Source organism: Pleurodeles waltl, chromosome 8 (genome assembly GCF_031143425.1).
Source record: "Pleurodeles waltl isolate 20211129_DDA chromosome 8, aPleWal1.hap1.20221129, whole genome shotgun sequence".
In the NCBI taxonomy this organism is placed as follows: domain Eukaryota; kingdom Metazoa; phylum Chordata; class Amphibia; order Caudata; family Salamandridae; genus Pleurodeles; species Pleurodeles waltl.
In genome coordinates this window covers 673,320,166-673,347,517 of record NC_090447.1, presented here as the reverse complement: position 1 = coordinate 673,347,517, position 27,352 = coordinate 673,320,166, and the positions used below count along the sequence as shown (strand labels likewise).

The window sequence follows — 27,352 nt, the reverse complement described above, 5'->3', positions numbered from 1 at the left end:
CTTTGCTGGGCTGAAGAGGTCTCATCTCCTATGGGCATGACCTCCTCAGCTCAGCAAAGGTGCCTCGAGGCCCTTCCCCCTCGGTGATGAGGGGAAGCGTCACCCATTGAGTTCGACCTGAGCGCTTCAGGTTTAAGCCCTGAAGCGCCCAGGTCGAGTGTCAATCAGTGACACCTCATCACAGAGTGGGGAGGGGTCAGAAGTCTCACTGACCCCATCCAACTCTGTGACAAAGTTGGGACTGCTGCCTTCCCTCATTGGCTGACCTAAGATCAGCTAGAGAGGGAAGGCAGCAGTCCCAACCCTTCTGGGACCTCTGAGCTGAAGGTAAGTGTGTGTATGTGTGTTTTAAATTAATGTTTGATGCATGCGTGTATATTTGAATGTTGATGAGAGTTCTAAATGGATGTGCGTGCATGTGTGAATGAATAAGTGTGAGTATGAGGGTGCTTCCCGCCTCCCCCTCCCTCCTAAAATTATCAGCAGCCACTGAAAATGAAGGACAGAATCTCAAAATAATGTTCTTCTATTCTCAGCTGAAAACTCATAAAATGGCAAACCTGGTTTATCCAGAATAGGTTCAGTTTCAAAACCCTTGTTCTGCTTTGTAGAATACTTTCTAAGTTCTGAAGTTTTTGAAATGCTAAAGTATCTAAGAGACACTAAAGATATGCTGTATTTGATGAAGGATCTCTCCTTTAACAGTACACATCATACCCTAATGAGTCTTACTGTTGAGGGTTCAGTATACCAGTATAGCACAAAGAGAATCAACATTATTGACAGAGGAAATCCTACAAAAACACAACAAATCCTGCAAAACACAGCTGGACTAATAACATCACAATTTAATTCATAATGGAGTGTAAAAAAGTAGTATTGCCAAAGAATTATTATCAGTTTTAAGAGGGTATTTTTCTTTGAAATCAAATGAATTTTGATGGGTTCTCTATGGTCACCAAGTCTGGATACTTTTCATGAATACAATTTGAACAACCGACCAAACTCAATATAAAGAATGCATAAAAAGGTATAATATTGATATTCTATTGGTAGGGGGATAAGCTGTAGCATGAACCATTCCTTATTTGCTAGATACCCATAATTAGAACCTGAAATTTATAGATTCAAATGGCACATAGATCTGTGTTTTTGATGTGGTTATTACACCACTGAATAGAGGTCTAGCCACTACAGTGTATGAAAGGTATAAATATAACAGACTCCTTTTACATTGGAGTTACCATCCTAGAAAATTTCAAACATAATTTACTGTATGGGCACTTATTGTATAGTACAAGAAATTGTTTAGACTTCAGAAAATACAAAACCCAAAACAAGGATTTAGCATTAAAATTTAGGTCCAGACGTTATCCAGCAAAATAATATGCCATGCAAAAAAACCTGTAAGATAAGAAGAAGCTCTTGAAACCCATGCTAATATTACCACAAACATCCTCATCTGTGTTTCGCTATTCAGTTCTACTGCTAGTCAGTTGCAGAAAATCATTAATAAAATGTAGGCTATTTTCTGTTGTGGAAATAGCAAATTTGAAATGACCCTGCTTGCTTTGACACAAGCCAGCAATGGACTTGATAGAACATTGGGGCAGATTAACAAGCCCCTAGCACCTCCTTGCACCACATTAGGGTCTTTTTTTTTACGCTAATGTGGTGAAAGGAGGCAATTTTTGCCGCACCAGATTTACAAAGTGGCGCAATGCATGCATTGCACCACTTTGCACCACATTATGCTTGCGTCAGCCATAAAGTATGCAAGCAGGGTGTTCCGGCTTTAGGAGGCCTTCAAAAATGGCACATTGAAATCCAGGAGATTTGACTGTATTTTTAGCATCATTTTTAACTCCTGCTCAAAGCAGGGGTTAACATGAAGCACCCCTAGACACCTATGGACCTCCCTGCACTTTGCTGCACTAGTGTCAAAATATTTGATGCTAGTGTAGCAAAACGCCACTCAACTTTTCTTAACCTTCAAGAATAACACTCATCAGAGGCAAACCCCAGTCACTTTCCACAACTTCAGCAGGTCTACAGAAAACACATACATAAATATTCACACACATACTCACTCACACACAGACACAAGCAAAGGAACATGCACATGCACTTACGCCCATGCTAAAGTGAGCCCACATTACACAGAATAAGAGAGTTTGACAATTATGCTGGCTCATCACGTCTTACTACCTCTATTTATTGAAAACACAACAGACATTCAGGGGCATGTTTATGAGAGGATTGCGCTGCCAGAGCGTCACTTTTTTGACTCTCCAGTGGCACAAGCTTCTCAACCATCTCTATGAGGCCATGCAAAGCCACTTTGCTTGGCTTTGCATGGCCTCATAGATAAGGAGTAAGGTGTGGCGGAGCCTGAGGGAACCACCGGAGACCCCTGCTCCCTTGTGGAGCAGAGTTGTAAACCTGCTGAGAGCCCCCGACCCCAATTCAGTAGGAGTGCATTCACAAATCGAGGGCTGCGCACATCATCTGAGGCTTAGTGCAAAGTTACAGAACTCCCCCGGGGAGAGAGTAACAGTGGGTCACTGAGCACCATCGGCAGAGCCCTGCCTTTCTTCTTGTTGGAGGCACCCTTTGAAGTGCCTTAGGGGAAAGAGAAGACTCGAAAGCACTACAAACAAGACTGGCTCTTGGCCACTGCACATTCAAACAGTTCATGTGCAGAAATATATTGTGAGCTGTGTCTGCAATTTTGGAGGTCTATGCTTACACCCCACTCATCTACATCACTGAGGGTTGAATAGAGAGAGCAGTGACCTTGGCTTGGGGGCATATGTGCACTGAGTGTGAGTGACTACCCTGGTGGCGATGAGTGCTTACACCAGCTGGTGTCAGGAGCCTCTGGCTAACTGTCTCAAAGCACGATCCCCCATCAACTTCATCACCTCTGGAGAGTGGGAGGGGGCCTGCTGGACATCTGTTTTACTATGAGTAAAACTGACAAGTCCCAATGCAAGCAGCAATTCAGCACTCGTAGGACACCCAAACCTTGTGAGGATGGCCACACAGAGCCTGAGACTAGTGATGAATTGCACCCAATCTTGGTGGTAATGCAACACAGCCTCATGAGAAGAGATGGCAAGATAGATGCTCTATCCTTCCATATAGACCGAATGTCAGAGCCTCTCAACAAGCACACTGAGCACCTGGATATGGCTGAATGGCAGGTCACCATATCAGTGGCACAAAGACTACTAGACAAGTTGATGCTTGCCCTGCATAGTGGGGATTGCAGAATCCACAAACATGGACAGTATTGAAAGGTTTGTGGAAACACTGCCTATTGACTTATCAAGGTGAGAAACTTTCTCAGATATATTTGTTGTGGAACAAGTCCATTGACCGCTAGCACCATGGCAGTGGCCGGGAACAAAGCCTTGCCCCATCATGGTGCGCCTCCTCAACTGCAGAAACTGTGATGCAGCACTTTGTAAGTTAAGAGCACTCAAAGTGTTACAATACAAAGGTGCGGGCCTGGAGCTTTATCCAGTCTTTACACAACAGGTTCACAACAATACATTCCAGCCAAACTAAAAGAACGTCAACTAGAATATAGCATGCTGTGCCCCTCCCATCTGTGGGTAATAGTGGATGGGAAAGCAACAATATTTGGTGACCCAAAGTAGTTGAATCAGTTCCTTAAATGAATCGTCGAGGCGACATTCACCTGGATCAGAGGAAACAGACAGTGCGGCTTCACAGAAGCCAGATGACAAATGTACTTTGCAACGCAATGGGAGGAAGACAGACCCTTTGTATGATTGCATCCCACTTTCCATCTGGATTTCTCACATAATACTGGTAAAAGTTAGGAGTACCTGGGCTGCTGCCTGCTGTTAGAATAATTTATATGCTTGGTTTAAGAATGGGGTGACTGGGTTAAAGACAATGGATGCTGGGCACAGCTCGTCTATCCTTGAGCAAAGTGAACATACGAGTTTTGCTGTAAATGTTATTATTCTCCTGTTCATTGGCCCTAGAGCCTAGAGACAGACTTGGCCTGTGCAGAGGGGTGGACCTTGCATTGTATTCCCTTAGCATCAAAACAGCACATATACTACATAATCCACGGCAGTCAGCACCCTGAGCGTATGGAAAGGTGCCGGTGAGGTGACATCTGTCCCCATGTGTTTAACACATCATTGTTTTATTGTTGTTCATGGATAAAGGGTTGGGTGTGATATATAGGTAATGTTTCCACTCTGTCTGTTTTTGAATCACGCGATGTGGGTGGGGGAGGGTTACGTTTTTCACAGTTGGAGTTACTGCAATGGCAAAAGCAGACAATCGTTAAAAAATCATTTGTTGCAATGAGAATATTAGCTGAGATAAGCAGACATAGGGACTAACAAGAACAGGGCCACATGGCACACTTGTACTGCCCTACCAATAGGGCTACTTACAAAGAGTGTTTGGTGCCTTGGTGATTGCCGTAAAGTGTGCAAGGTAGTGGCATACCTGCATCAACATCAAATAGTTGTAGCTATATTACAGGAGATGCATCTCCCAGCTGGGAATGGAATGATCATGCAGCGCAGGCTACAATGTGCTTATTGTGCACCTGGCTTCACCTCACATGCTTGTGGGGTGCTGCTTTGGATTCAGCTAGATTTTGGGTACGCCTGCAGGAGTTGTGTGGACCAGGGAGACAGGTATGTGGTAGCTTGCTGCACAAGGGATGATCTTCGGGTCCTATTGGTGGGGATTTATGGCCCTAACTGAGATGACCCTGAATTTTACCACACATTAAAAACCACTTTGATGTGGTGAGGGATGTACCACAGATTTGTGATGGAGACTTTAATGCATCCTAGACCTAATCATGGACTGCTCCAAGGGTATGCCCCACTGTCCTTCTGCGACTGAAAGAGCCCTTCAGGAGGTTGCAGTGCAGAGGGGTCTGCGGGATCTTTGCTTTTTTAAATACCCTGCAGACAGGGGCTATACGCGCTATTCTTCAGTACACAATGTGCACACACGCATAGATTTCTGGCTCATTTCACGCAGGTTAGTACATACAGTGAGTAGGTGCGAGCCACGTACATGTACATATTCAGATCACTCACCAATGCTGTTAGAAATTAAACTGTGTAGCCCAGAACTGGCACCCCTTTTTTGGTGGTTCCTGCCATATTCATTGCTGGACATGGTATTTAATTTCTAAGCACACTGGTATCCTTCACTCCTTCAATGGATGGTTAGAGAGATTGGAGAAAGAAATTTGGGCCCTGGAACAAAGACATAGGGAGACAGCAGATCATAGACTTTTGGGTGACATCCAAGTCAAGTTGGGAGACTATCGTGGCACCGCACAGAGGAAGCCTAATCTTTTGTGGAAGTATGCAATAGCCTGGGTGTATGGGGAGGGAGTAAGATCGGATGCCACTCTGGCAGATCTTCTTCATCCCAAACAGGAAGATGATGCAATCCTGATAATTCAAGGTGAGCAGGGGAAGCCGCTGTTTGTGGCTGATCAAATATCCGACCGGTTTTGCTGTTATTATACATAATTTTACACATTGAGACCAGTGCAGGGGGTATTCACCTTAGTGGACTACCTTGCTCACATTGCCATTAAATGCCTCTGAAACTAACAAAGAGGACACCTCATGGCCCCACTGCATCCTGCTGAAGTTAGAGCTGTGTTAAAGGATATGCCACCTGGAAAGGCGCAGGGAACTGATGAGTTGACAGTCATCTCTTACAAGGATTATCAAGACAAACCAATCCCACACCTGATAGCTCTTTATGAGGAAATGGTGGAGGACGTTCTCATGCCACCCTCGATAATGGAAGTTCAGCTAGTCACCCTTTTAAAGCCTGACAAGCCAGCAGATAACTACCCATCCAGTAGGCTGCTGTCAATTTTACATGTTGATACAAAAATATACACTAAAATCTTAGCCAACAAACTGGCACCCCTGCTCCCGGGAATAGTGGACTTGGAACATTCTGTGTTTATACCAGGAAGAACACTATCATACAATCTCCAGACCATGTTTGGTGCTATAGTGCGAGAAACCCAGAAATGAAGGCAGCAGCTGTGTTCCTCGATGCAGAGAAGGCCTTCGATTCAGTAGAATGGGGCTTCATGTTCGCAGTGCTGAGATGTATAGGTGTAGGCGATGTGTTTCTGCACTTCGACCAAATGCTTTACACTAAACCATCAGCAGGATGGTAAGATAAGCATGTGGGATCAGTTAGAAGAGCAAGACTTAAGGCCCTCTTTTCTAGCGCAATTTCACTACTTTAGGGTCCAGCACACTATGCATGCCTTGTGAAGAGATAATTTGCTTGAACAAGCTGCACTTCTGGCTTTGCTACACACAAACACAATGCAGCTCCTTATATTCCCATCTGTAACTGTTTCCCCAATAAGCGGCATACCTGGAGTTACTAGAGGTAGACTGGAGTGGCAGAGGGAGTTAACAGTCATCATCAGTGACAAAAAGTGAGCATATTGCTGTTCAGTGGTGCGATCCGGCTCATTATTATAGCCGGTATTGTTTGATCCACTTTAAATATATTAACAGAGTGTATTTTAGACCATATCACTTGCATTGTTATGGAATATGGAATAACATGAATTGCGCCCACTGTGGAGTACATGATGCAGATTTTGCATATGTGGTGTGGTTTTGCCAGTGTGTTCAGTGATTCTGGCAGGCAGTGGTGGTGGAAAATTGAGGAGATAAGTGAGAGCCTGGAACTTACACCTGAGCTTGCCTTGCTGGGTTATGACAGGGAGGTATCGTCTGGCATGCAGCGACTAGTTAACTTGGAGTTACTGTTAGCAGAAACGCAGAATAGCAATGATATGGGCACATGGTCCGCTTCCATCACAGACCTGACCTACTGCAAAATGCAATCAGATGTTTACCGCAAACTGTTATTGCTATGCAGTCATCCAAATGAAATGTGGGGGGCCTTATCCAGCATACCTGGCAAGCATTGGGGCTGATGTGCGATCTGAGCTGGATGATAGAGAACTGATGTCTAGCCCATTACAGAGTGCGCAGAATAACACTAATTGATAGCTTTTGACATGAGAGGCTGTAGATAGGAAGTAGGCTCCAAGGGGAGATGAGGAATGGGTGAGGGCTGGCTCTGACGGTTGAGGGATTAAGAGAATGGAGTTCAGGGTGCTTTGGGAGAAGAAGCCGGTTGAAACCCGAGAATGATCCATTCTTAATGCACTGCTTTGTTTCTGATCCACATGGTAATTGTACCTGTGACTCTACTTTTCTATGTTATGCGACATTAGTGATGCATTTTGAGGTTATAGCCTAATGCTGCTGAGCCAACTATGTATTAGTCATTATCTCTTTAATTGGTGTCTCCTCTGTGTGGTTGTAAAATTCCAAAAAATAAAGTTTAAAAATAGCATGGGTAATGGGATAGGGTTGCAAAATACAAATTAAAATGGTTCAAAAGAATTCACTAAGAGTTCCATTACAAAATTTCCTGCAATCCTACACTGGCAATTGTACAACTGAAATTACCAATACTTTGGACATTGGTAATTTCAGGATGAGAAAACACCTGTCAACTAGAAGTGAGGCACTGGTTGTTCTCTAGGAAATGGGGAATTGCCACTGCAGTAAGTATTAAAACACCTTATCCCAAGGGCAGGATTATTATTAATTTCCTCTCCTGGAAATTTGACTAGCTTCTAGCTGATAAATTCTTCACAGAGGATAAGGAGTTGGGATTGGGTTGGAGGGAGGAATAACGGGACTGCAGTGTTCTATCACGACTGGCGTGTTTGGAATTCCTCCACAATTGCCAAAGATTTATATGTAGACGTATGCCCATTCTACTTAGACTAATTAATTGCTTGATTTGAAAGCATTTATTTTTACAATTGTGTAGAATGCGGTATTACTTGTATTAGTCCATTTAAACGTTCCGTTACAAGCTGGTGCTGGCAGTTTACATTTTATATTCTTATCTATATTTCTTTTACTGTAATTGAAATGGTATACGGCAAAACGGCTATTCCTGGAAAAACAACAGTTGATGACTATCTCTCCACCGAACATAATGTGACTTTCGAACTTGTAGAGCAATGCTAAGCCTTAAGGCATCTTGGGCGATATGAATCGTATTACAATTAAAACATAAATGAAGATATACTGTAATTAAAAAAAAAGTGTATTTGCAATTCAGCTGTTAGAGAGCTTTACACAGAGGATAATCCCTGCTTGCTAAAATGGGATCTGAAATATGTTGGACAGAAGTGCAGAGGAGAGGGGGCTAGAGGCACTGCTGTCCTTAATTTCTGGCGGGCTTCCTGTTTTGATTAAAATGACCCTCTCAGCCTGCTTCACTGCCATATCCTTCCCTAAATTCATCACACCCGCGTAATCTACAGAACTGAATTGCCTGAAAATATCGAAAGGGCCTCATTATTACTCTAAAGCAAACACACACGAGAGATATCTCTGAAGTATTTAATTACTGTAGACTTTAACTAATTGAATGGTTATTTTATTTTTACAGTGCATGAAGATGAAATGGTTGTACTTGGACAAGTTTCTGAAGATGTTCTACTACCTTGTTCTTTTTCACCTGGTGAAAATATCGTTATCCACTGGCAACGGGTGACACCCAGCACAATAGTGGTACACAGTTATTACAAGGGCAGAGATCACCCAGAAAAGCAGGACAAACAATATTTAAACAGAACCCACTTATTCCAGAGTGAATTTCGAAATGGAAATGCATCTCTCAAACTGAGAAACCTAAAATTGGACGACGAACAACAGTACATTTGTTATGTTGGAACAAAAACAGACCAAAAAGAAGCCAAAATAAGTTTGAATGTGACAGGTAAAGAGTAAAATCAATTGTTGGATTAATGTTTGAAGTGTATACAGTGCTAATTGTTTTTAACCTCACAATGCCTGCTTTACAGCATAGGTGAAAGCATCTTATAAGGGGGACAGGAAATGGACTGTCCAATTAAATGACAATACATAGTGAAATGCAATCTTAACCCAAGTTCAAACCATGCATCCTTTACAAAATGACCAAATGAATAGATCACATTCATATTCTTCCCCTCGACTAATTACCCTCTTAAGCAGATGCTCATGTCCAGTAGTACCAGAAAGATCAGCCAGTTCAAATGCTGTAGTAAGAAGATATATGGAAGAACAAGCATTGACAAAACCACAGGTCTGGCGTTTTATTAGTGACAGTACTTGTTATTTGACAGTCAAATTTATGTGCTTGTGTGGTGTTTTGTATATGGGTATGTCCGTGAATGGCAGGGGTTTAAGGAAAAGTAAGGAGGGCTTGAGTAAGGCTATGGAGGGGTTTTGGGAGGCACACACCCAACCACAAAATATTAGGGTCATTGTTGTTCACAAACTGCACTTCTAAATCTACTACTGGCAAAAGGTCCCAAGACAGTAAATGTACTCCTAATCAGACCTGATAGGTCCAGAACCATTCATGGCTAATAACTGGAAGTGGGAGGTCTATACTTTGGAGTACCTTTACACTTAGAAATGGTGAAAAGCCAAAAGTAGTAAAGTTACTACAAGGTGTAAGAATAGATTTACACAAGAGTACATTTATATGTATACATTTATCTTTGTGAATTGGTCCATATCATCTTGCCAGGTTTACCAGTAGCCCTCAGCATGGAAAGCAGCGTTCCTGTGACAACAACTTACCGCTCCCTGCATACAGATCACCATCGATTTACCAGTGCCACAGTTCAAAGGCAGGTTGTAAAATACTAATTCTCATGCTATGGTTAAAATCACTAATGCATGCAAATCATCAGCCCCCCTGCCAATAAACTACTCTCCTCCCATAATGTGAAGTAGTATCCTTGTGCCAGAAAGCACATACACCTACATGTGAAGAACCACACATTCTAGAAACCTAATTAACAAACCCATAGAATGTATTGCACCATTACAGTGCAACAAGTCTGCAAAGATTCCAGTTTGTAGAGCACCATATCTACACATGTCTTAGCAGTACTACCACAGTACAGCTGAGCTACCTGGTGGAGCTACACTGAAATATGAACATCATGAAAATTGCTGGAATAGAAGTTTAGATTTTCTGATCTCCATAGAATAAATGTATACAGAAATATGTGCCCCAAACCATCTGTGTACTTAAAAGATTCTTGCATGCTTCTCCTACAGTGTTATGTCAGTCAGTTACCTAATAATATATGCAGGAGCCTTGAGATATTCCTCCGCAACACCACATCGATCCATCCCACACAGAGTTCCAGCTGACTGGCATGCTGTCTGCAGGCAGCATATGGCCCAGAACAGAGGTCACTGAAGAACTATGATCAGGTCCAGAAATGAAATCTAAGATGACTAGCTACCTGCAACATGCGAATGCATAGTCCATTGTGGACTGTCCAATTGTTACGTCAAGCAGAAAGGTGAACCATGCCCACTTACACAGACCTAAGACCATGGTGTGTGCACCCCCTACTACTACTGGGGCAAACAGGGCAATGAGTGCATCCATGTGCAGGGAAGCGGGGCTGGCAATGCTGCACTGGGCCAAGGCAGAAGAGAATGGTAGGAGTGCTAAGGCCCTTTAAATCTGTACTCCACGTGCAGCTTGTCTGCCTCACCTAAGCAAAAATCAAAGGACCAGATTTTCATGACCCTGCAGGCTTGGTAAAGCTGGAATAACACAAGACATTGCAAGTTGGTTCCTTGTGTTACACTTCCCCCAGGTAGGCATTCCATGGTGGAGCGTCGATGTTCTCACTCATCCACCCATGGATTTTGGTGCATTCCCAGATTTACCATGAGCGGACGATCTGGGAATGTGTCAAAATGCTACGCCTTCTCAGGGGAGACGTAACAAGGAGAAATGTCTTTATTTCTCCTTAGTTTTTCTTCTTTTCACGTGTGCTGCATTGGTTGCCTGCATTGGCGCTAGGCAGCCAAAAGTACCTCAGAGCAAAGAGAGAATGTTAAATATGGTGCAGACCTGCCCTTTCCCTTTCACACAGCGCATCAAGGTGTCTTACTGCATTGCATGAAATATTGATAAATCTGGCCTCAGATATTTTCAGTGAATACCAGGGCAACAGAGGATGCTGGCACCGGTTTAGGACAGCTACAAGTGGGAACATATGAGACATTGCAGAGCCAAATTAGGTACTGCAGTAGCTCCATAGTGAGATGATGTGAAACAAAATGTTCAGTTTCCAATGACTGACTCTTGTCATGTGGTTGCTAGAGATGCCAAGCATCTTGCCTCTGATGGGAATACTAATATTACCATTAAAGGATTGCTACCTGGGTGTCTTTGGCAGCCACCTAATATCAACTGAAGTCTTGCACTTGTATGGAATGTTGCACCAAGCAACAGTAGGAGGGATTGGCAAAGTGGATTTGCACACTATTTTCAGGTCTGACCTACACAGCGCTTGCGCTGTGCTTGCAAAATCTCTTGTTCTGAAAAATAACTTAAAAGTTGCTTAGAGCACGCCCATTACTTACCTTTACTTAGCACTGGTTGGCTCCCACATCACTTTTGTTTTCTTAATTCTTATTGGACAGAGCCTCCTCCTCTGGTTTCCTCCCCAGGCTCTGTGTGTTTCCATGCCATGGAGCGTAGACCAAGTACTGCTTTCTGACTGTGCCTGCATGCCTGCAGAGTTACTTCTTTTTATTTTGTGGTGTAGTACTCCATCCAAGTGTATTGCTTTGCAGACTGTCTCTGCATCACATTTGTTGCTGTTATTCTGATTGTTTTAATAGCGTCCACATTCCTATACAATATATACCTATACTGCAAATTCCAGCCACCTCCCACTCTCTCTTGTTTTGAAAATCAACCCCCACCCTCCTCCTGCTCTCAGCCTTTGCTTCATCCACCTGCCCTCCAGCTCTCCTTCTTCCCAGTGCAGAACACTTTTTCTCCTGACCTTCTTTCTTGCTCTTCCCCCACCTATTTGTAATGTGTTTTATCCTCCTTTGTTACCTATCTCCGCATCCTCATGGTTTTCTGAAGATACGCCCCCTGTCCATCCACCCTTCATGTTGCATAATGAGATGTTTGTCCCAATTCTGCAGCTCTTCCTTGTCTTTTTAAAAACACTACCCCACACTTCTCCTACTTTCTGCCATTGTTTTACTCCCCCTCCTTCCATTGTTTGACATCCCCCTGCCCTCTATGTTACCCAGCCCCCCTCCTTCCTCCTGCTTTATTTAACTCTCCCATCCTCATTCTGTTGCCTGCCCTACCTGTGCTGTTTTTTTTAGACATATTGCACAGTAGCATAGGCTGTTGTGTATCATGGAAGTGGAAAAAGCTCCATAACCCGCTCAATGTTGGATGTGTTATAGCACTTTAAAAAAAAAAGTTTAAGTGATGTTGCACAGCAGTTTGCACTGTTGTGCAACATGTAAAAAACATTGACAAAGCCAATTGATTTTGCATAGGTGAAACCAATTGGTTTTGCCAATGCTTGTTTCTCACTGTCACCAAATGGAAAACCACTGTTAACACACCAAAAAAACATGTTATTTAAAAACCTCATACTGGATTTACTACTTCACTCCATCACCAAACTTAAATTCAAAGAAGGAAAGTAGTGAATACATCTGTGAAATGCCATGGGCTGGTATCAAAATGTGATGGACAACACTTTGAGCCATTTCCTGACAGGGGCTGAACCAAACAAGCCAAAGCTGAAAAAGCCCTTTCTATTTCAATATGTTTTATATTTGTGCCTGTGTGTGTGTGTGTGGCGGGTGTGTTGTGCGATGTGTGTGGAGACATCAGGTCTTCAAAGATAGGAAAGGCTGCCTGTAGTTCAACCTAAAAAAACAAACTGTAGGAAGCTGTCTCTTTCTATAGTGAACTAAAATGAAGTACACTGTGCAGAAAGTCCAGAAGATCCCCAGTCGGCATTGCTGAGGCAAAGGTAGATAGGACTAATGCTCTCTTTGTGGTAGAGTGGGCGAGCAGTTAGGCTTATCAAGGAGTCGTGTTTGGCATTTGTTGTACTCACAGAGCAATAAATGAGACACACACTGAATTAATAAATCTAAGACCAGTTCAGAAAAATAACATTTGCTTTTATGTATGCTTTGAACCAAAGAACTTCGTTATAAGGTAGCAGTTTTTAAAATATACTTTGAAGTTTCAAAAATCAACACAGTGCAATTTTTCAGTTCAGCAATGTTAACCTATTTCAGGAAAACCAGAATGCAGTTTTGCAGGTAAGTACTTTTAAAGTTAATTTCCTCTTGAAAAGGTCTGCTGCTCTCAGGAGATCTTAATTTTTCTCAAAGACCTGCAGTCCTCCCAAAGCTTTTGAGGTCGCTGGGCTGCAGGACAGGTCTTCTTTTGGCACAGGGTCGTCGAGGGCTGCAGACAGACTGGTAGGGCTGGGGCCAAGTCAGTTGGTGTCTGCAGTCTTCTCTGCTGATGTGACTCTGTAACATTTGTTTCTTCTTAGGTCATCAGGAATCTGAGTTCTAGGGTTCAGGGTGTCACCTAAATACTGAATTTAGGGGTGTTACGGGGAGTGCCAGGTGGTAGCCAATGGGCTACTCACCTTTAAAGTGACTACATCCTTTTTATGACCATGTCCATTGGTAAGTGGGCATAACCCTAATGGCCTAATTCCAGCCAAACAAGATGAAGGAATTTAATAAGTAGTGTCCACTTCAGTTTGTCCACCTTGGGGGTAGGACTGGCATGAAATGGGCACTCCTCCTAATTTAACTAATTTTCCCACCTGTGATGCTGCCAAACGTGGAGCCAAGACAGGGGAACTGGTCATCTCCACCATCTGGAGAGACCTGGGTCGCATTACAAAGGCGGAAAAGCCTTTAAAGCCCCCAACCCTGGAATGTCCATCCTGCCTGTTAGAGGAGGTAACACTTCTGCCCAGTGCAGGCTTTTGTCTCTGGGCCTTGAGAGGTTGACTAGCTGCCACCATGGGGGTTCAGAAAAGCATCTGTTGTGGCTGAACTGGTCAGGACCAGTCAGTCAACACACTAGTAGCTGGTGGGTTTTCAGGGGGCACCTCTAAGGTGCCCTCTGTGTGCATTTCTTAATAAATACATCACGGGAATCAGTGGGGATTTATTATTCTGGGATGTTTGATACCAAACATCCCAGGATTCAGAGATGCCATGATGTAGCTTGGGAACTCGTAGTGACCAGTGTCCAGCACATGCATTTAAAATGGCTCCTCTGTGCACTTACTATGTCTCAGAATCGACCGAGGCATAACAGAGGCATATCTGCTCATGTGTATATGCCCTCACATGTAATATAATGCACCCTGCCTTAGGGATGTAAGGCCTGCTAGAGGAATGACTTACATATATTGCATAGAGTGTTAGGGGGCATGGCACACAGGCTGTGTGCGATGTCGTGTTTTAAATTTTGGGAGCACATTGTCATGTAGCCTGCAAGGGCAGTCTGCATAAGGTTATTGCTGGGTCCTCAGAGTGGTGAAAGTTGGGCTGCAGCTCTGAGGGACCCTCTTCAGTACCCATGCCCTAGGTACCGGGGTACCATTTACTAGGGGTTTATAGGAGGCTGAAGGGCCTGGTCACTTGGGGACCAAGTGACAAGGTGTCTTTGTTTTAAGGAAGTAACACTGGCTCTGGGGACCAGGTTAGCAGGAACCCAGTGCACTTCAGTCGAAGTTGCATCTAAAAACCAATCAGAAAGTGAGTGGGGTACTGCAACCAGAACCCAGCTCCTTACACAAACTGAAACCAAAACCACAAAGGAAAATTAAGGAAACAATATTTGTTCTTTGCATGAGCCAGCATTGTTACAACATGTACAAGGAGTAACAAATGTATACCAGCCTCTGCGATAGACGAAGTGATTTGTCTTTTAATCTTTATTTCATGCTTGTACTTTTACCCAAAACAAGGTATGCTGTTACACATAAAGGGTAATATGTTGGTGCAAAACAGTTCTTTAGTAATTTAGTTGAGGTAGTGTTCAAAAATATGATTTTATTTGGTTATTTTTTACTTGGCAGTGGTCCTGCAAACCGATAAAACTCTATATAATATTAGCAATTTTAATTGCCAGATGTCCAACAAACCACTTTCCGTCTACTTTCCAATACACAGAGGAAGAAGATGGTCAGCTGTGGCCCTTCTTTTGCAAACTGTGAGACATTTTTCACACAGTGTGTTTTTTCATGACATTGAGGGACATATTTACAAACCTTTCACAGAATGCAGTGGAGCAAGTGAAGTTGCTGTGTTGCATTGCATGAAAGGGAAAGAGCAGAACAGCACCATATTTTCAAAGAAAAAGTGCAATTCTTCTGTCTCTCTGCTCTTGCACGCTTTTGGCTGCCTAGCGGTAATGCTGGCTTCCTTGTGCCATAGTGCACGGGTGCCTGCATTATGATCAGATAGTTTTTGTGGATAAAGGAGTCCCTTCTGCATAAAAACTATCCTTAGAGGTTGTTATCCTCTTTGCACGTGTGCTGCCGAATGCAGAGGAAATAAAGACACGTAATAAAATTTCTCCTTGTTACCTCAGCCTCAGGCATAAGCACTATTTTGGTGAAAACCTATTTCTACAACTCTTTGTAGATATGGGGTTGTGTCAAAATGCATGAGTGGATGCCTGGGAACACCTAGACACAACCCATGCAACGCTTCCCTGGCACATAGTAATACAAGGCAGCAAAATGTTTCTTGATTGCATTACTTTTTTTTTTTTTGTTTTTTTTTTTTACATAGGAAAAGATATCGACATTTGTTTTGCTTTGTAATTACCAATGTGAATTTTGTGTTGGGTCCGCATCAAAAAATTGATGCAAACCCAGCGCAAAATTTTTGTAAATCTGGGCCTGAATTCTTAAACTCTGAAGGAGAGAGTCTCAGCCTTGATATCAGCAGAGGAGGAGATCCCAGGAAGTCAAAACAATCTAGGTCTTATTTAGTGCAGACTTTCCCGTGAATAAACTCTAACTTATTGTTTGTTAGCGTGGCACAAACAGCAAGGCCCATCTCAAGAAAAAATAGTGCATGCATAGTACAAGGTAAATTCCCAAATTTGGTTAGTAATAACAGCAAAATAAGTTTATCAAGATATACTGTGAGAAAATGGGTTGTTGGTTGACTGCGGAATGAGCCCTGGTCAAGCCGCTTCCAGGGTAAACCACAAAAAGTCACTAATTTAACCTGTGCTTAACCCTGGGTAGCTTGGCACAAAAAGCAGTCAGGCTCAAATTAGAGGCAATGTGTAAAGGTTGCTACCAGCACTGGGAGGCTCATTGGGTAGCCAAGCACTACATAAATCTTAGTGAATAAAATAGAATAGAATGTGTTGAGTATTTATGCAGTACACAAACAGCAATACAGTGAAAACATAACACATAAAAATCAGTCCACTGGTCAGGGGCTCCCCACTCCTTACCAACCCAGGAGCAAAAATACATATGGTTGAGCTGCCGAACAATTCAGATCCCTGCTGGAAGAAGATACTGGAGAAGAAGGACTGCCATGGTAAGCCCCTGGTCCCCATCTCAAGAACTGCACCCAAACAAATTTGGATATATGGAGTAACTTTTAAAAAATTACGTGAAACCAAAACCATCACAATCAAATTAGTAGAACCACAGTTCTGAATTTTTGAAGTTTAAGGTTCAAAATAGCAAGTCCTCAGTTTTAGAAAATGGCCATCTGGGCACCCTTAGCGGCACAACCAAAGGTCCAGGAGTGGATTGAGCCCCTTTGAGTGGTTCAAGACTCACTCAGGCTGGTTTTAGGTGTTGGTTCAAGTTGGTGGGAACCTGTTATGTCTCTGTGGCTCTGAACAGGAGGCCAGCTAAACTAGCCCGTGGAGTCACTTCTGAAGTCCTGGGTGCGGATGAAGATGCAGGGCTCCACAGCAAGGCTGGCCACAGAAATTCAAGGCAGGCCCCAGTCAGCAAAGCAGTACTTCCAGGTACTGCAGCAATCTGGTAAAATGCACAGCAGGTCCCCACAACAGGCAACCCTTCTGTAGGTCTAGTAGTGAACTGAAGAGTGTGTCTGAGAGCCCTATTTTTATAACCTGGATCCCTGCTTCTAGAAGTTGTGATACTTGTCTAAAATGGTTCTTTGAAGTTCCAGGAGTTTCCTGCCTTCCCTGACTTGGCTCCTAGCTGGCTGCACTAACAATACAGGGTTGTTAAGCCTATTGTGTGGTGGCAGAGCCCAGCCTAGTCAGGTGCAAGTGGGGCTGTGCTTAGCTCCGCCCCCACCATAAAGCCAGTTAATGGGCCAATCAGGCTCTTCTAATCCCACCATTGTCTGATTGTCTGGGGTGAATTCACAAGGTATCAACTGTCAGTTACACCCAGTCATGTGATCTAAGGCAGGCTGTAGGCACAGAGGGCTAAGGACAGGAAAATGTTAACTTTCTAAAATTGGGGGTGATTGTTTGATTTGCTCTGCATTCCATCCATCATTTGTTGTTTTTGCATTTCTCGCCCCAAGTGGGAAGGGTATGCCCAGACGTGGGTCCCGTGCTTGCTATGCCACCAGATTCAAGCTAGCCTGGCTGATGAAGGGCGATATCCTGAAACTGGTCCCAGGATGCTTGTTTCTGGTCCAGGGAAGACCTGGCCTGGCAGTTCGGGCTGGACTGTTTCCATGGGGAACAGGATGAAGACTGATTTGCATATGGCTGAGTCCAAACTGGAATGGCATGGCAAGCAAAAAACCTGATGGATTAAACCCAGATCTGTGACTAGGGGAGAGTGTTTAATTTGCTCTGCATTCCGTCCATCATCTGTTGTTTTTGCAACTTTCTAAAAGAGGCATTTTCAAACTTGTAATGATAAATCTGACTTTACCATTAAAGAGGGTTTCTTGTTGCAAATTCATAGATACCATACATATCTACCACCTTTACAGCTTATTATATATAAGAATTCCCCGATGTTATTCTAACTGAGGGGTAGGCTTCCCAGTAGAGAAAAAATGAAATTGGGAGCTTTTCACTACTAGGACATGTAAAACTAAAAAGTACATGTCCCACCTTTTTATTACACAGCACTCTACCCTATACGCTACCTATGGCCTACCTTAGGGTGACTTATATGTAATAAAAGGGGAGTTTAAGGCTTGGCAAGGGGTTTTAATTGCCAAGTCGACATGGCAGTGGGACACTGCCTTCAGGCTGCAATGGCAGGCCCGGGACAAGTGTTAAGGTGCTGCTTCAGTGGGTGAACAATAAATGCTGCAAGCCCACTGGTAATATTTAATGTACTGGCCCCAGGTATATGTTATAGCACTCTACATGGGATTCACATGTAAATTAAATATTCCACTCAGGTATATGCTGAGAAAACCATGTTTTAGGGAGAAAGAACAAGCACTTTAGCACTGCTAAAGAGTGTTAAAGTGCACAGAGTCCTAAGGCCAACAAGAAGAAATCCAGCAAAAATTAAGAAGAGCAAAGCAGAAAGTTTGGAGGTGATCCTGTAGAGAAGACCATTTCCAATGTATACATTCCATACAATATCAAAATACACATGTAAAAATATGTCACATAATTACTTAGAATACTATTTAACAACTGTTAAAAGTCTAGCTAGACAAATTACACCATATAAAAATGCATATTTGTTTAAAGATCATTAGCAGAATGTCTTGTAAGGATTAAATACTTTGTAAAAACTGGTTTTAAAAATGTCATATGGACATCAATATATAATAAACAATCAGTTAATATGACAAATGGATCTCTTGGCATTGAGTGTGCATGGATAAGTTCCTTATCTTGCCTATACTTTTTGACAATGAGCAAGGATGGCACATATTAGAAAGCACCCCAAGTGGATCTTTTGCTCAGATCACAATTTTGAGTCCATTCCACTTTGTAAATAGAAGAGGAAATATTTTCACTTGCTTCTCATTTTAGAGTAAAAGAAATGATTTAAAAGGCCCTTGCCCAACCGGAGCGGCACTTTTTGTGATGCTCAGGTGGCGCTGTGCAGTGCGCCATACTTACAAGGTGGCGCTAAGCAATGCAGTTTTCTGTGTCACAGGGGCGTGTAATGGATGTTGCTGTGGGCGTTCTACCCCAACACCCATTGCTTTAGATGTTGCCCCAGATTTACAAGAAGGCATAAATCTGTGGCATCACCTAAACTAACACCACCCCAGGGGTGGCTATAGCATGGCACAATGAGGAGGAATACTTTCATTCATCATTGTTTTTGCTTTTTCCATGTGTGCTACAGAATGCAGCACACATAGAAAGAGCAAAAGGCCATGAATGAATGTTTATGCGCAGGAAGGTGTCCCTTCCTCCACATAAACAATCATTCAAAAATTACTATTTGCTACTTCTAGCACACATAAAAGTTCCTAATCGCCATTGTAGATTGTTTAGGGACACCTTCCTGCACATAAACAATCCCCTCAACGCAGAAACCCTTGCACTATGGTGCAAGAATGCCTGCATTGCGGCTGGCAGCTAAATTTAGCGCCAGGGGAAACATAGGTGTGCGCATATTTTAGTGAATAAGGCAGATCCCCATATTTATATATATATGTAAATGCTTTGCAACATTTAGTTGAGGCATGTAGCTTTCTGGAAAGCCCGATGACAGTGTAATCAAGCACAATTACATCATCAGCATATACAAACAAGGGATATGTTTGTACCTCATTTTTGGGAAGTAAGAGTTTACTTTTTTGAAGTAGATGTTAAACTTGCTAAATTGTGTGAAAAGGAATTTAATTTAAAAATCAAAATGGCACACAAGTATCAATATTTAGTCAAAATGAATTGGGATTCTTTTCGAAACAAAAACTGTTTTTAAGACATGTAAATACCCTAATGTGTTGGCTGTGAGTGTCAGAAACGACAAGTAGATGGTATTGTAGCATTTGCATTTGGCACTCGAATTGAAGACACTCCATCCAGTTTCTAACAGTGAGCTGTTCGGTGGTCAACTGAAGGGCAGGGCACACAACCACCTGCAAGGAATGATTGATCACTTGCAGCCAGAACATTTGACAACCTCTCAAAAGTTAATGTAACAACATAGAAAATAAAAATCCAGTGTGCCCAGGGCTCTTAATTTCTTACATGTCTTAAATGCTGTGAGAATTACTTTTCTAGGTATTTCCTAAGTGGAAGCAGCAAAAATATCTTTTAAATAAAAAATATAATGAACATGTGCTACTTACTCAAAACATGGAACATGGCAGGTGAGCATATTGTGGCCCTTTAGAAGCAATTGGAGCTAGCATTCTACTTTCCAGAGTGTAATACTAATCAGTAGTTCAGAACAATTAGGGACACACTAACAAGAAACTAACTCATCACTCACGATGCAACAGTATACTTGTGCGGCCCTGCAAACCTCTAATGACACCAGGATAGCACTGTATTTAGAATACAGCGCACCATGGTACTTCTTAGCACAACTGGAAGTGGTGCTTTGCTGGACTAGCGTAATAAGTTTGACACTAGTCCAGCAGAGCATGGGGAGGCCCATAAAACAAAGCACAACGTCACTTTAATGTCCACCCTGGTCAGGCATTAAAAATTACGCTACAGTGATTTAGCGAAATCTTATAGATTTCACTGGCTATTCCTAAGGTCCTCCTTGAAGGGGAATGCCTCCCTTGAAAACATTATACCTGGTGCAGGTATAATGTGGTGCAAGGGTTTACAAACTAACCCAATGGTCCCATTGCACCAGTTTGTAAATACAATGCAGGTGGGGGACTGCTCTGCACCACTGTAGTGTCAGAAAAAAAGAAAGCTTGTACATGAGCCCCTTAGAGCTCCGAATGAGCTACCTTGCTAAAATGTTAACGATAGAAAGCCTTAAAGCAACAGTTGCCACTGTGGCCATCCAGGCAACGCAGCCAACTTTGCATCCTATACCAGAGCCCTGTACCATGCAAAGGCAAGTTGTAACAGAGTAAACAAAAAAATGAAAGTTCAATGTCATTGAACCTGGGCTGTTGATATTGGCAGCTTTTAATTTGTTTTACCAGGCCACTGGTCACTCAGTCACAGGTGAATGCACAAATCCAATGACATGAGGAGACTTGTTTCCAATGGGCTAGCATAGAGTCACCCAAAGGTTCATTGGGTCTGTCTGAACATGGTCCATATACTTTCAGCTCACTCAGAGTCTAGCACAGTGTAAAAGACCCCGTCTTTCACTATAACTGCTAGGCTCACACAGTAGTCTCTTAGGGAAAAGGCTCTCAGGGCAATATTGTTCTCAGATGATAGAGAATAGACAGACTCCATATTATTGAGGGGGCAATGAACCCTAAGGGCACATTCCCCTTTTAAATACAAGGCCTTCAAATCTTCAACCCAGCCTTTGAGAGAGGTCCAAAAGCTACATTTGTAGTTACAGGAAAAATGAAAGCTCTAGTCACTGTACTTACCTGGGTATCAATCCTTATGACAAGCACTCCTGGTACACCATCCTGACTCTCCTTTGAGAGACTAGGGTCCTGTTCATCCACTCATGAAATAGTTAGCCAAACTTGCTTTTCCAAAAAGTCTCTTATGAGGGCCTTGCAGGACTTTCCTGACACCTGGCAAACAGAAAAGCTTTAGTGCCATTAGGTGGCTGGTTAATGTAATCTCAGACACCCTGGTGCTCTCAGGGTGTGCACTTTAGTCTCATCTTCCAGGCGTCTCTCTTCTATCAATACCTCTGCTATTTTAAGACCCACAGTGTGAGACTGGTACTGCATCTCAGAGTCTGTGATCTGAGACTGATCGCTTATATGGAAGCCCAGGACTTCTCAGGTCGGCACACAGCCCACATTACCAAGCATAACAAACTCTGAGCCATTTATGGGTCTGCTTGGCCGCAATTTCCTGTTGCTTTTTCACTCAAACTACATAGGCAATACCTCTGGGTCAGACGTAGCCCTTCCAGGACAAGTTTCACTAACTTCAAAGATGATGCCTTTGACCTGGCTTTTATTACTTTTGGGGTCCCCCAAGGTTCAATCTTAGCCCCTACACTGTTCACTTCATATCATATATGAAACCACTAGATTAAATGTGCTAAGGAATGAGGCTCTCAGTTTATCAGTATGGAGATGACGCTCAAATATATGTGAAAACATCATCTTTGCTGGATACCTATGCTCTCTGATGCATTCTGGCAAACATTCTGAGATGAGAACTGAGAACTGCACTGCCTCACTCCCAATCACCAAAAACAGAACTCATCTTGTTTGCTCCTGGGAACAAATGGAGTTTTGGCCCACAGCTGTTCAAAGAACTAAATTTTGCAGATGTCCCTGCATAGCCCTCAACCGCCACAGCTTCACTCAGGATTGCACAAGACCCTTTCTTTTGATGATCTCACATAAAAACAAAATTAGTGAAATGGCAAAAGTTCACCTCAGTGTCGTGAAGTAAATCAAACAGTCCCAAACCCCCCAAAGTAAGAAGCTCCTGCATTAGTCCTGTCACAGCATGACTTTAGTTAGGCTGTCCTAAAGGTTGCATGCATGCAGCAAATATTGTATTCAGCTGTCCTATTAGACAAGGTTACTAGGCAGCCAAGGAGAAGCCTCAGGGACATTGGTTCAGTATCAAAGCAACCATTAAGAAGTCTAGCGTGTTTGGTTGCTAGGATTACATTGCCACAAGGGAACACGTACCTTAACATGAACATGCATGTTCCTTAACATGAACACGCAATGTGGCCTTCATCTTTGTTGGAGTCACAGGAGATTTTCACATGCTGCACATGTACTGTGCTGTGTACATTTTAAGCAGGTGAAGGAAGGACAGGTAAATTTTATGACAAAAGTGCTGTCAAACCTAAGAAGCTATTTGCTCTATATTTGAATTCGCGTACAGTGGACATCTTCATGACTTTGAAGCAACTAATGTGTGCTGTCTTGGATTCAACAAATTTTGGGCTCACCCTGACACTGTAAAATACTAGCACTCAGGGTTAAAGTGTACAGCGGAAATATCCCACAAGAGTGACACACAGTGTACGTGAATCTAGTGTGCACGGATTCAGAGCATTAGCACCATATGTGTGGACCACACTGTACCCATTGTGTACTTACAAAGGGGGCGTTTTGAAAATGACAGCCACCCTTCAAGCACACATTTGTATTGCCAAATTGAGTTACACGTATTATCCTTCGTAAACTTTTGGGTGTGGGTATTGTTTATGTCAAGCTTGATGCCTATTGCAATGTGTGGTTGTATTTAACATTGGGGTGCAATTGTTCAAGTCATGTGATCTTCTAATAGTTTTTTGCTAACACCACCACAACCATTTTTACCCGCTTCAGGTGAACCACCCATTAAGTGGCATGAGTGAAAAGAGTATTTTCTCAATTACATTCACACTATTGAAGATGAGCAATTATTGCAAAAAAGAAAATACTATAACACTTGCTATGTCCTTGAGGGCTGAGTGTAAAAAGCCATAGAAAAAAATCCTCACTGTTCAGGTTACTCCAAAGTACTCCAGCATGCATTAGAAGATTAGACAAATATTACTCCACTTCTGTGTGTATTGCGATTGACAGACACATTTTTTCAGAGGAAAATAGAACAAATTGGAGCCTTTGGAATACTATGTCTCAGCCCTGAAAAAGCTTGCTCTTACGCGCAGGTTTGGAGCTTTACATGATGGGCTCATTCGTGACCAGATCATTATGTATATTAATAACGAGCATATTCAGCAGAGATTGCGGATACATGGTGATGTCCCTTTAGCAGATGTAATTACAGTTGTTAAGAAAGTCGAACTTTCCAACAAGTGTGAGAAAGCAGCTGGGGCAACTTCAAAAGAAGTGTCCAAGCACATGATCATTAAGATTAAACAGAAAGGTAGAAGAGACAAACCCAAAGTACTGGATGATACCAAGAAGACCACAATTAAGTATAAAGAGAGAAAGTGTTACAGATGTGGAAGCAAACACCACGTAGCATATAGCAAAATATGCCCAGTGAGAGACCAAAAATGTAAAGAATGCGGAATTACAGGGCATTTTTCCAGAGTGTGTAGAAAAAGTAAAGCAATTAAAAGGGTAGCTAGAGTGCAGGAAGGGTCAGACTTGGATTCTGACTCAGGAGGGTCAGAGTCAGAATCAAATTACAAAGACAATAAGTGTGTATTCGGTATCACAGAACATATCAATTGCAGTGATGTCAATATTCTGCATAAAAATTCAAGGTCAAAACCGATGTGTGACATGAAGATTGGTGGGGTGAAAATTTTAATTGTGGCAGACTCAAGTTCACCCTACATGATTGCAGACAACTGGGTGTGAAAGAAAAATTTGTAGATGTTTTAGGGAACTTCTTATCTGAACCTGATGTTGCCCTAAAAAGGCTGATGATTGGGTTTAGGAAGTTGACATTTGAGTTTAAAGGTAGAAAAGCAATGGGAAAACTTTATGTAGCAGAACAGAGGCCTTCAGTCCTAGGTTGGATTGACCAGAGAGCTCTGAACACCATTTTGGATCCAAACATTGAGGAACACTATTGGTTGTTGGTGGTGATGAGCTATGTGGTCTAGTTTACAAGGAGAAAGATCCAGATGTATTTTCAGGGAAGATTGGTACACTCAAAGGGTTTACACACAAAATTGTGCTCAGGAAAAATGCCATCCCCAAAGTACAAAATGATAGGGAGATTCAATGGATTTTGAGGGATGAAGTGAACAAAGAGATTGATAAACCGCTCCTTGCATAGGTCATCAAACGTGTGAAGGGTGCCAAGTGGATTGCCTCACTGGTAGTAGACAGATGCTCCAATGGGACAATCAGCTTGTGTGCAGATCTTAGGTACCTCAATAGCAACATTGTTATTGAGAGAGTCCCATTACCTAAAATAATGAGCTGTAAACATTGACAAAGAGCAGGGAATGTTTTTCTTCAATAGATTTGTCCTCTGCTTACCACCAGGTAAAGCTTTATGAAGAATGTAAACCACTACCCACATACATGACCCCAGAAGGATGTTATCAGTTTGTACATATGCCATTGGTCTACCGTCAGTGACTGCAGTTTTTCAAAAGGTGATACACAAATTGTTTAAGAACAAGGTGGGAATTGTATTCTTCCAGGATGAAGTCTTGGTCCTTGGGAAATCAGGGATCAGCATGACTGCAGATTGCAAGAAATGATGGAAATTCTTCAGAAGGGCTTATGGCTGAGCTTGCTAAGTGTAAGCTCAGGGTGAAAACATTGGACTACCCAGGGCATGAGGTCACATCAGAAAGGATCAACCAAAGAAGAGTCTCCTTAATGCTGCTAAGGAAGCTCCAGCACCAACTAATAAGGTTGAGCTACGATCTTTTTGTGGGCTTGCAGAGTTCTATGAAGTTTGTGAAGAATCTTACAGAAAATACCTACAACTTACGCCAGCTTTTGAAAAACAAAGTTACATTTGTCTGGTCAAAAACCTTGCAGCTTTACTGTATACAACTCAATGGCAGCATTTGGAATGCTAGCAGCTTGCAGGGTTTTGAACCAAAGCTGGACTGCATTTCGACCACTGATGCAAGCATTACATGTATTGGTGCAGTGCTGTCTCAGAAGGATTCCAGAGAGGGCGAACACATGGAGGGGTTTGCATTAAGTGCCTTATCGCCAGCTGAAGAGTGCTATTCAGTTATAGAAAAGGAAGCACTGGCCATTGTGTGGAGTCTGGAACATTTCAGAAATTTTGTGTGGGGGTCGAAGTGAAGATGAGGTGATATCATAAAGCTTTACTTAAAGTGCTGTCCTCAAAAGGTTTATTTAATGTCACACCTAGAATTGCGAGAATGTTGGTACGCCTACAAGATTGCAGATACACCTTCAGGTACCTCCCAGGTATTAAAAACAGAGTTGATGACTGCCTTGGCAGATTACCTTTATCTTTAGAAGAGATGGAGGAGGTGTGTGTGGCATGGATGGTGATGAAAGGATGGCTGCAATTTCAGAGAACGAACGGTGCAAGGCCAGTTAACATGATATCATCTTGGAGAAAGTAAAAGAATATATAAAAGAAGGCTAGCCAGAGAAAAAGTGGTTGGATATGTGTTGTAGGAATTTTTGGGAAGTTCAGGGTGAACTCACAGTAATGCACATGAATGTCATGAGAGGGATGAAAGTAGTTCTCCCTAAGTATTTAAGTCCATCATAAAATTGTTCCAGGATGGACATTTGGGTATCATGAAAAGTAAGTGGAAAATTAAAGAAAATTATTGGTGGCTATCATTGATGCTGACATTGATAGAAAATTAGATTGTGAGATATGCATGGATGTGGCTAAGTCATAAGTCATCATCATCACATCTTTATTCGGCTATAAGCCATAAAAGGAAAATACAATCAAGTAGTAAGCACATCATCCCAAGAACAATTAGTCACAAAAATAGTAAAACCAAATTACAAACTAAATGACCATAGACACTCCTAAAAAACAATAAATAACAATCATTTTCATTATTACTTTAAATATAATTATTTAAAAAATCCCTAAAATTAGTCTCCCATCCAGAATAGTACCATTACTTATTAACTGGCTAATGGAGAACTATTTAACCGTTTATATAGGCAAAATAAATAAAAAAAGGAAAAGGAAATTTCTTAAAATACCTAAAAGCCTATATCTTCCTTCCTATAAAAAAACTATATTACATCTTAGGCAAATCAATTTTTCAGGGTCTATTAATTTGCCTGAGGGAGGGCCTATTAACCACTTGATCTTATAAGATGTATCTATAGATATAAATTTGAGCTTGTTAAAACCTCAGGCCTTCCTTGTCCCTGATACATGAAGTCGCTAAAAGAAAGCGACTTATTCCAAAGACAATGGATGGGGTAGTGTTTGACCTAAGTAATCTGGACGCTTCTTTATATTTTCTAGTTCCTGCATTCATACAAATGGGTTGAATCAATTTTTTTCCTTGGTTTGTCATAGGCTTTGCAGAATAACAAAACATGGTCCACCGCGTTTCAGTAGTCTCCATATTACATAATCCACATTTCGCCTCGTGATTATTCTCTCTCTGGGGACTCCATTTAATAGTAAAGTCTTTAGTCTGAAGGGTCCCTTATCGAAACTTCATGAATAATGTTTTCGCTCGCCTAGGATAGATTATATCTAACCAATACTCAGCTCTTGGTATTGGTTTAATATCCAGAAAACTCAACGTCAGTCTTCCCAAATTCTCGTTGCGGAAAGGAGTACTCAATAAGAATTCCCAGTATACTTGTTTTAGTCGAGTCTTGGATTGCATGGTAAGTGTATGAGGTTCGTCCCAGTAATGTTTCAGTCCTAGGTTATAGAACCAGTACTTTACATGATA

General features: G+C 42.2%; 1 protein-coding gene across 4 annotated transcripts in view; it reads left to right on the top strand.

Annotated features, from left to right (window-relative positions):
* The window catches only part of HHLA2 (HHLA2 member of B7 family), a 1,624,464-nt gene that overhangs the window by 752,281 nt on the left and 844,831 nt on the right, over positions 1-27,352 (top strand). For all 4 annotated transcript variants that reach the window (XM_069204789.1, XM_069204791.1, XM_069204790.1 and 1 more), the window contains one exon: positions 8,542-8,871. In XM_069204789.1, coding sequence (XP_069060890.1) covers positions 8,542-8,871 — 330 coding nt within the window. The remainder of the gene's footprint in view (positions 1-8,541; positions 8,872-27,352) is intronic.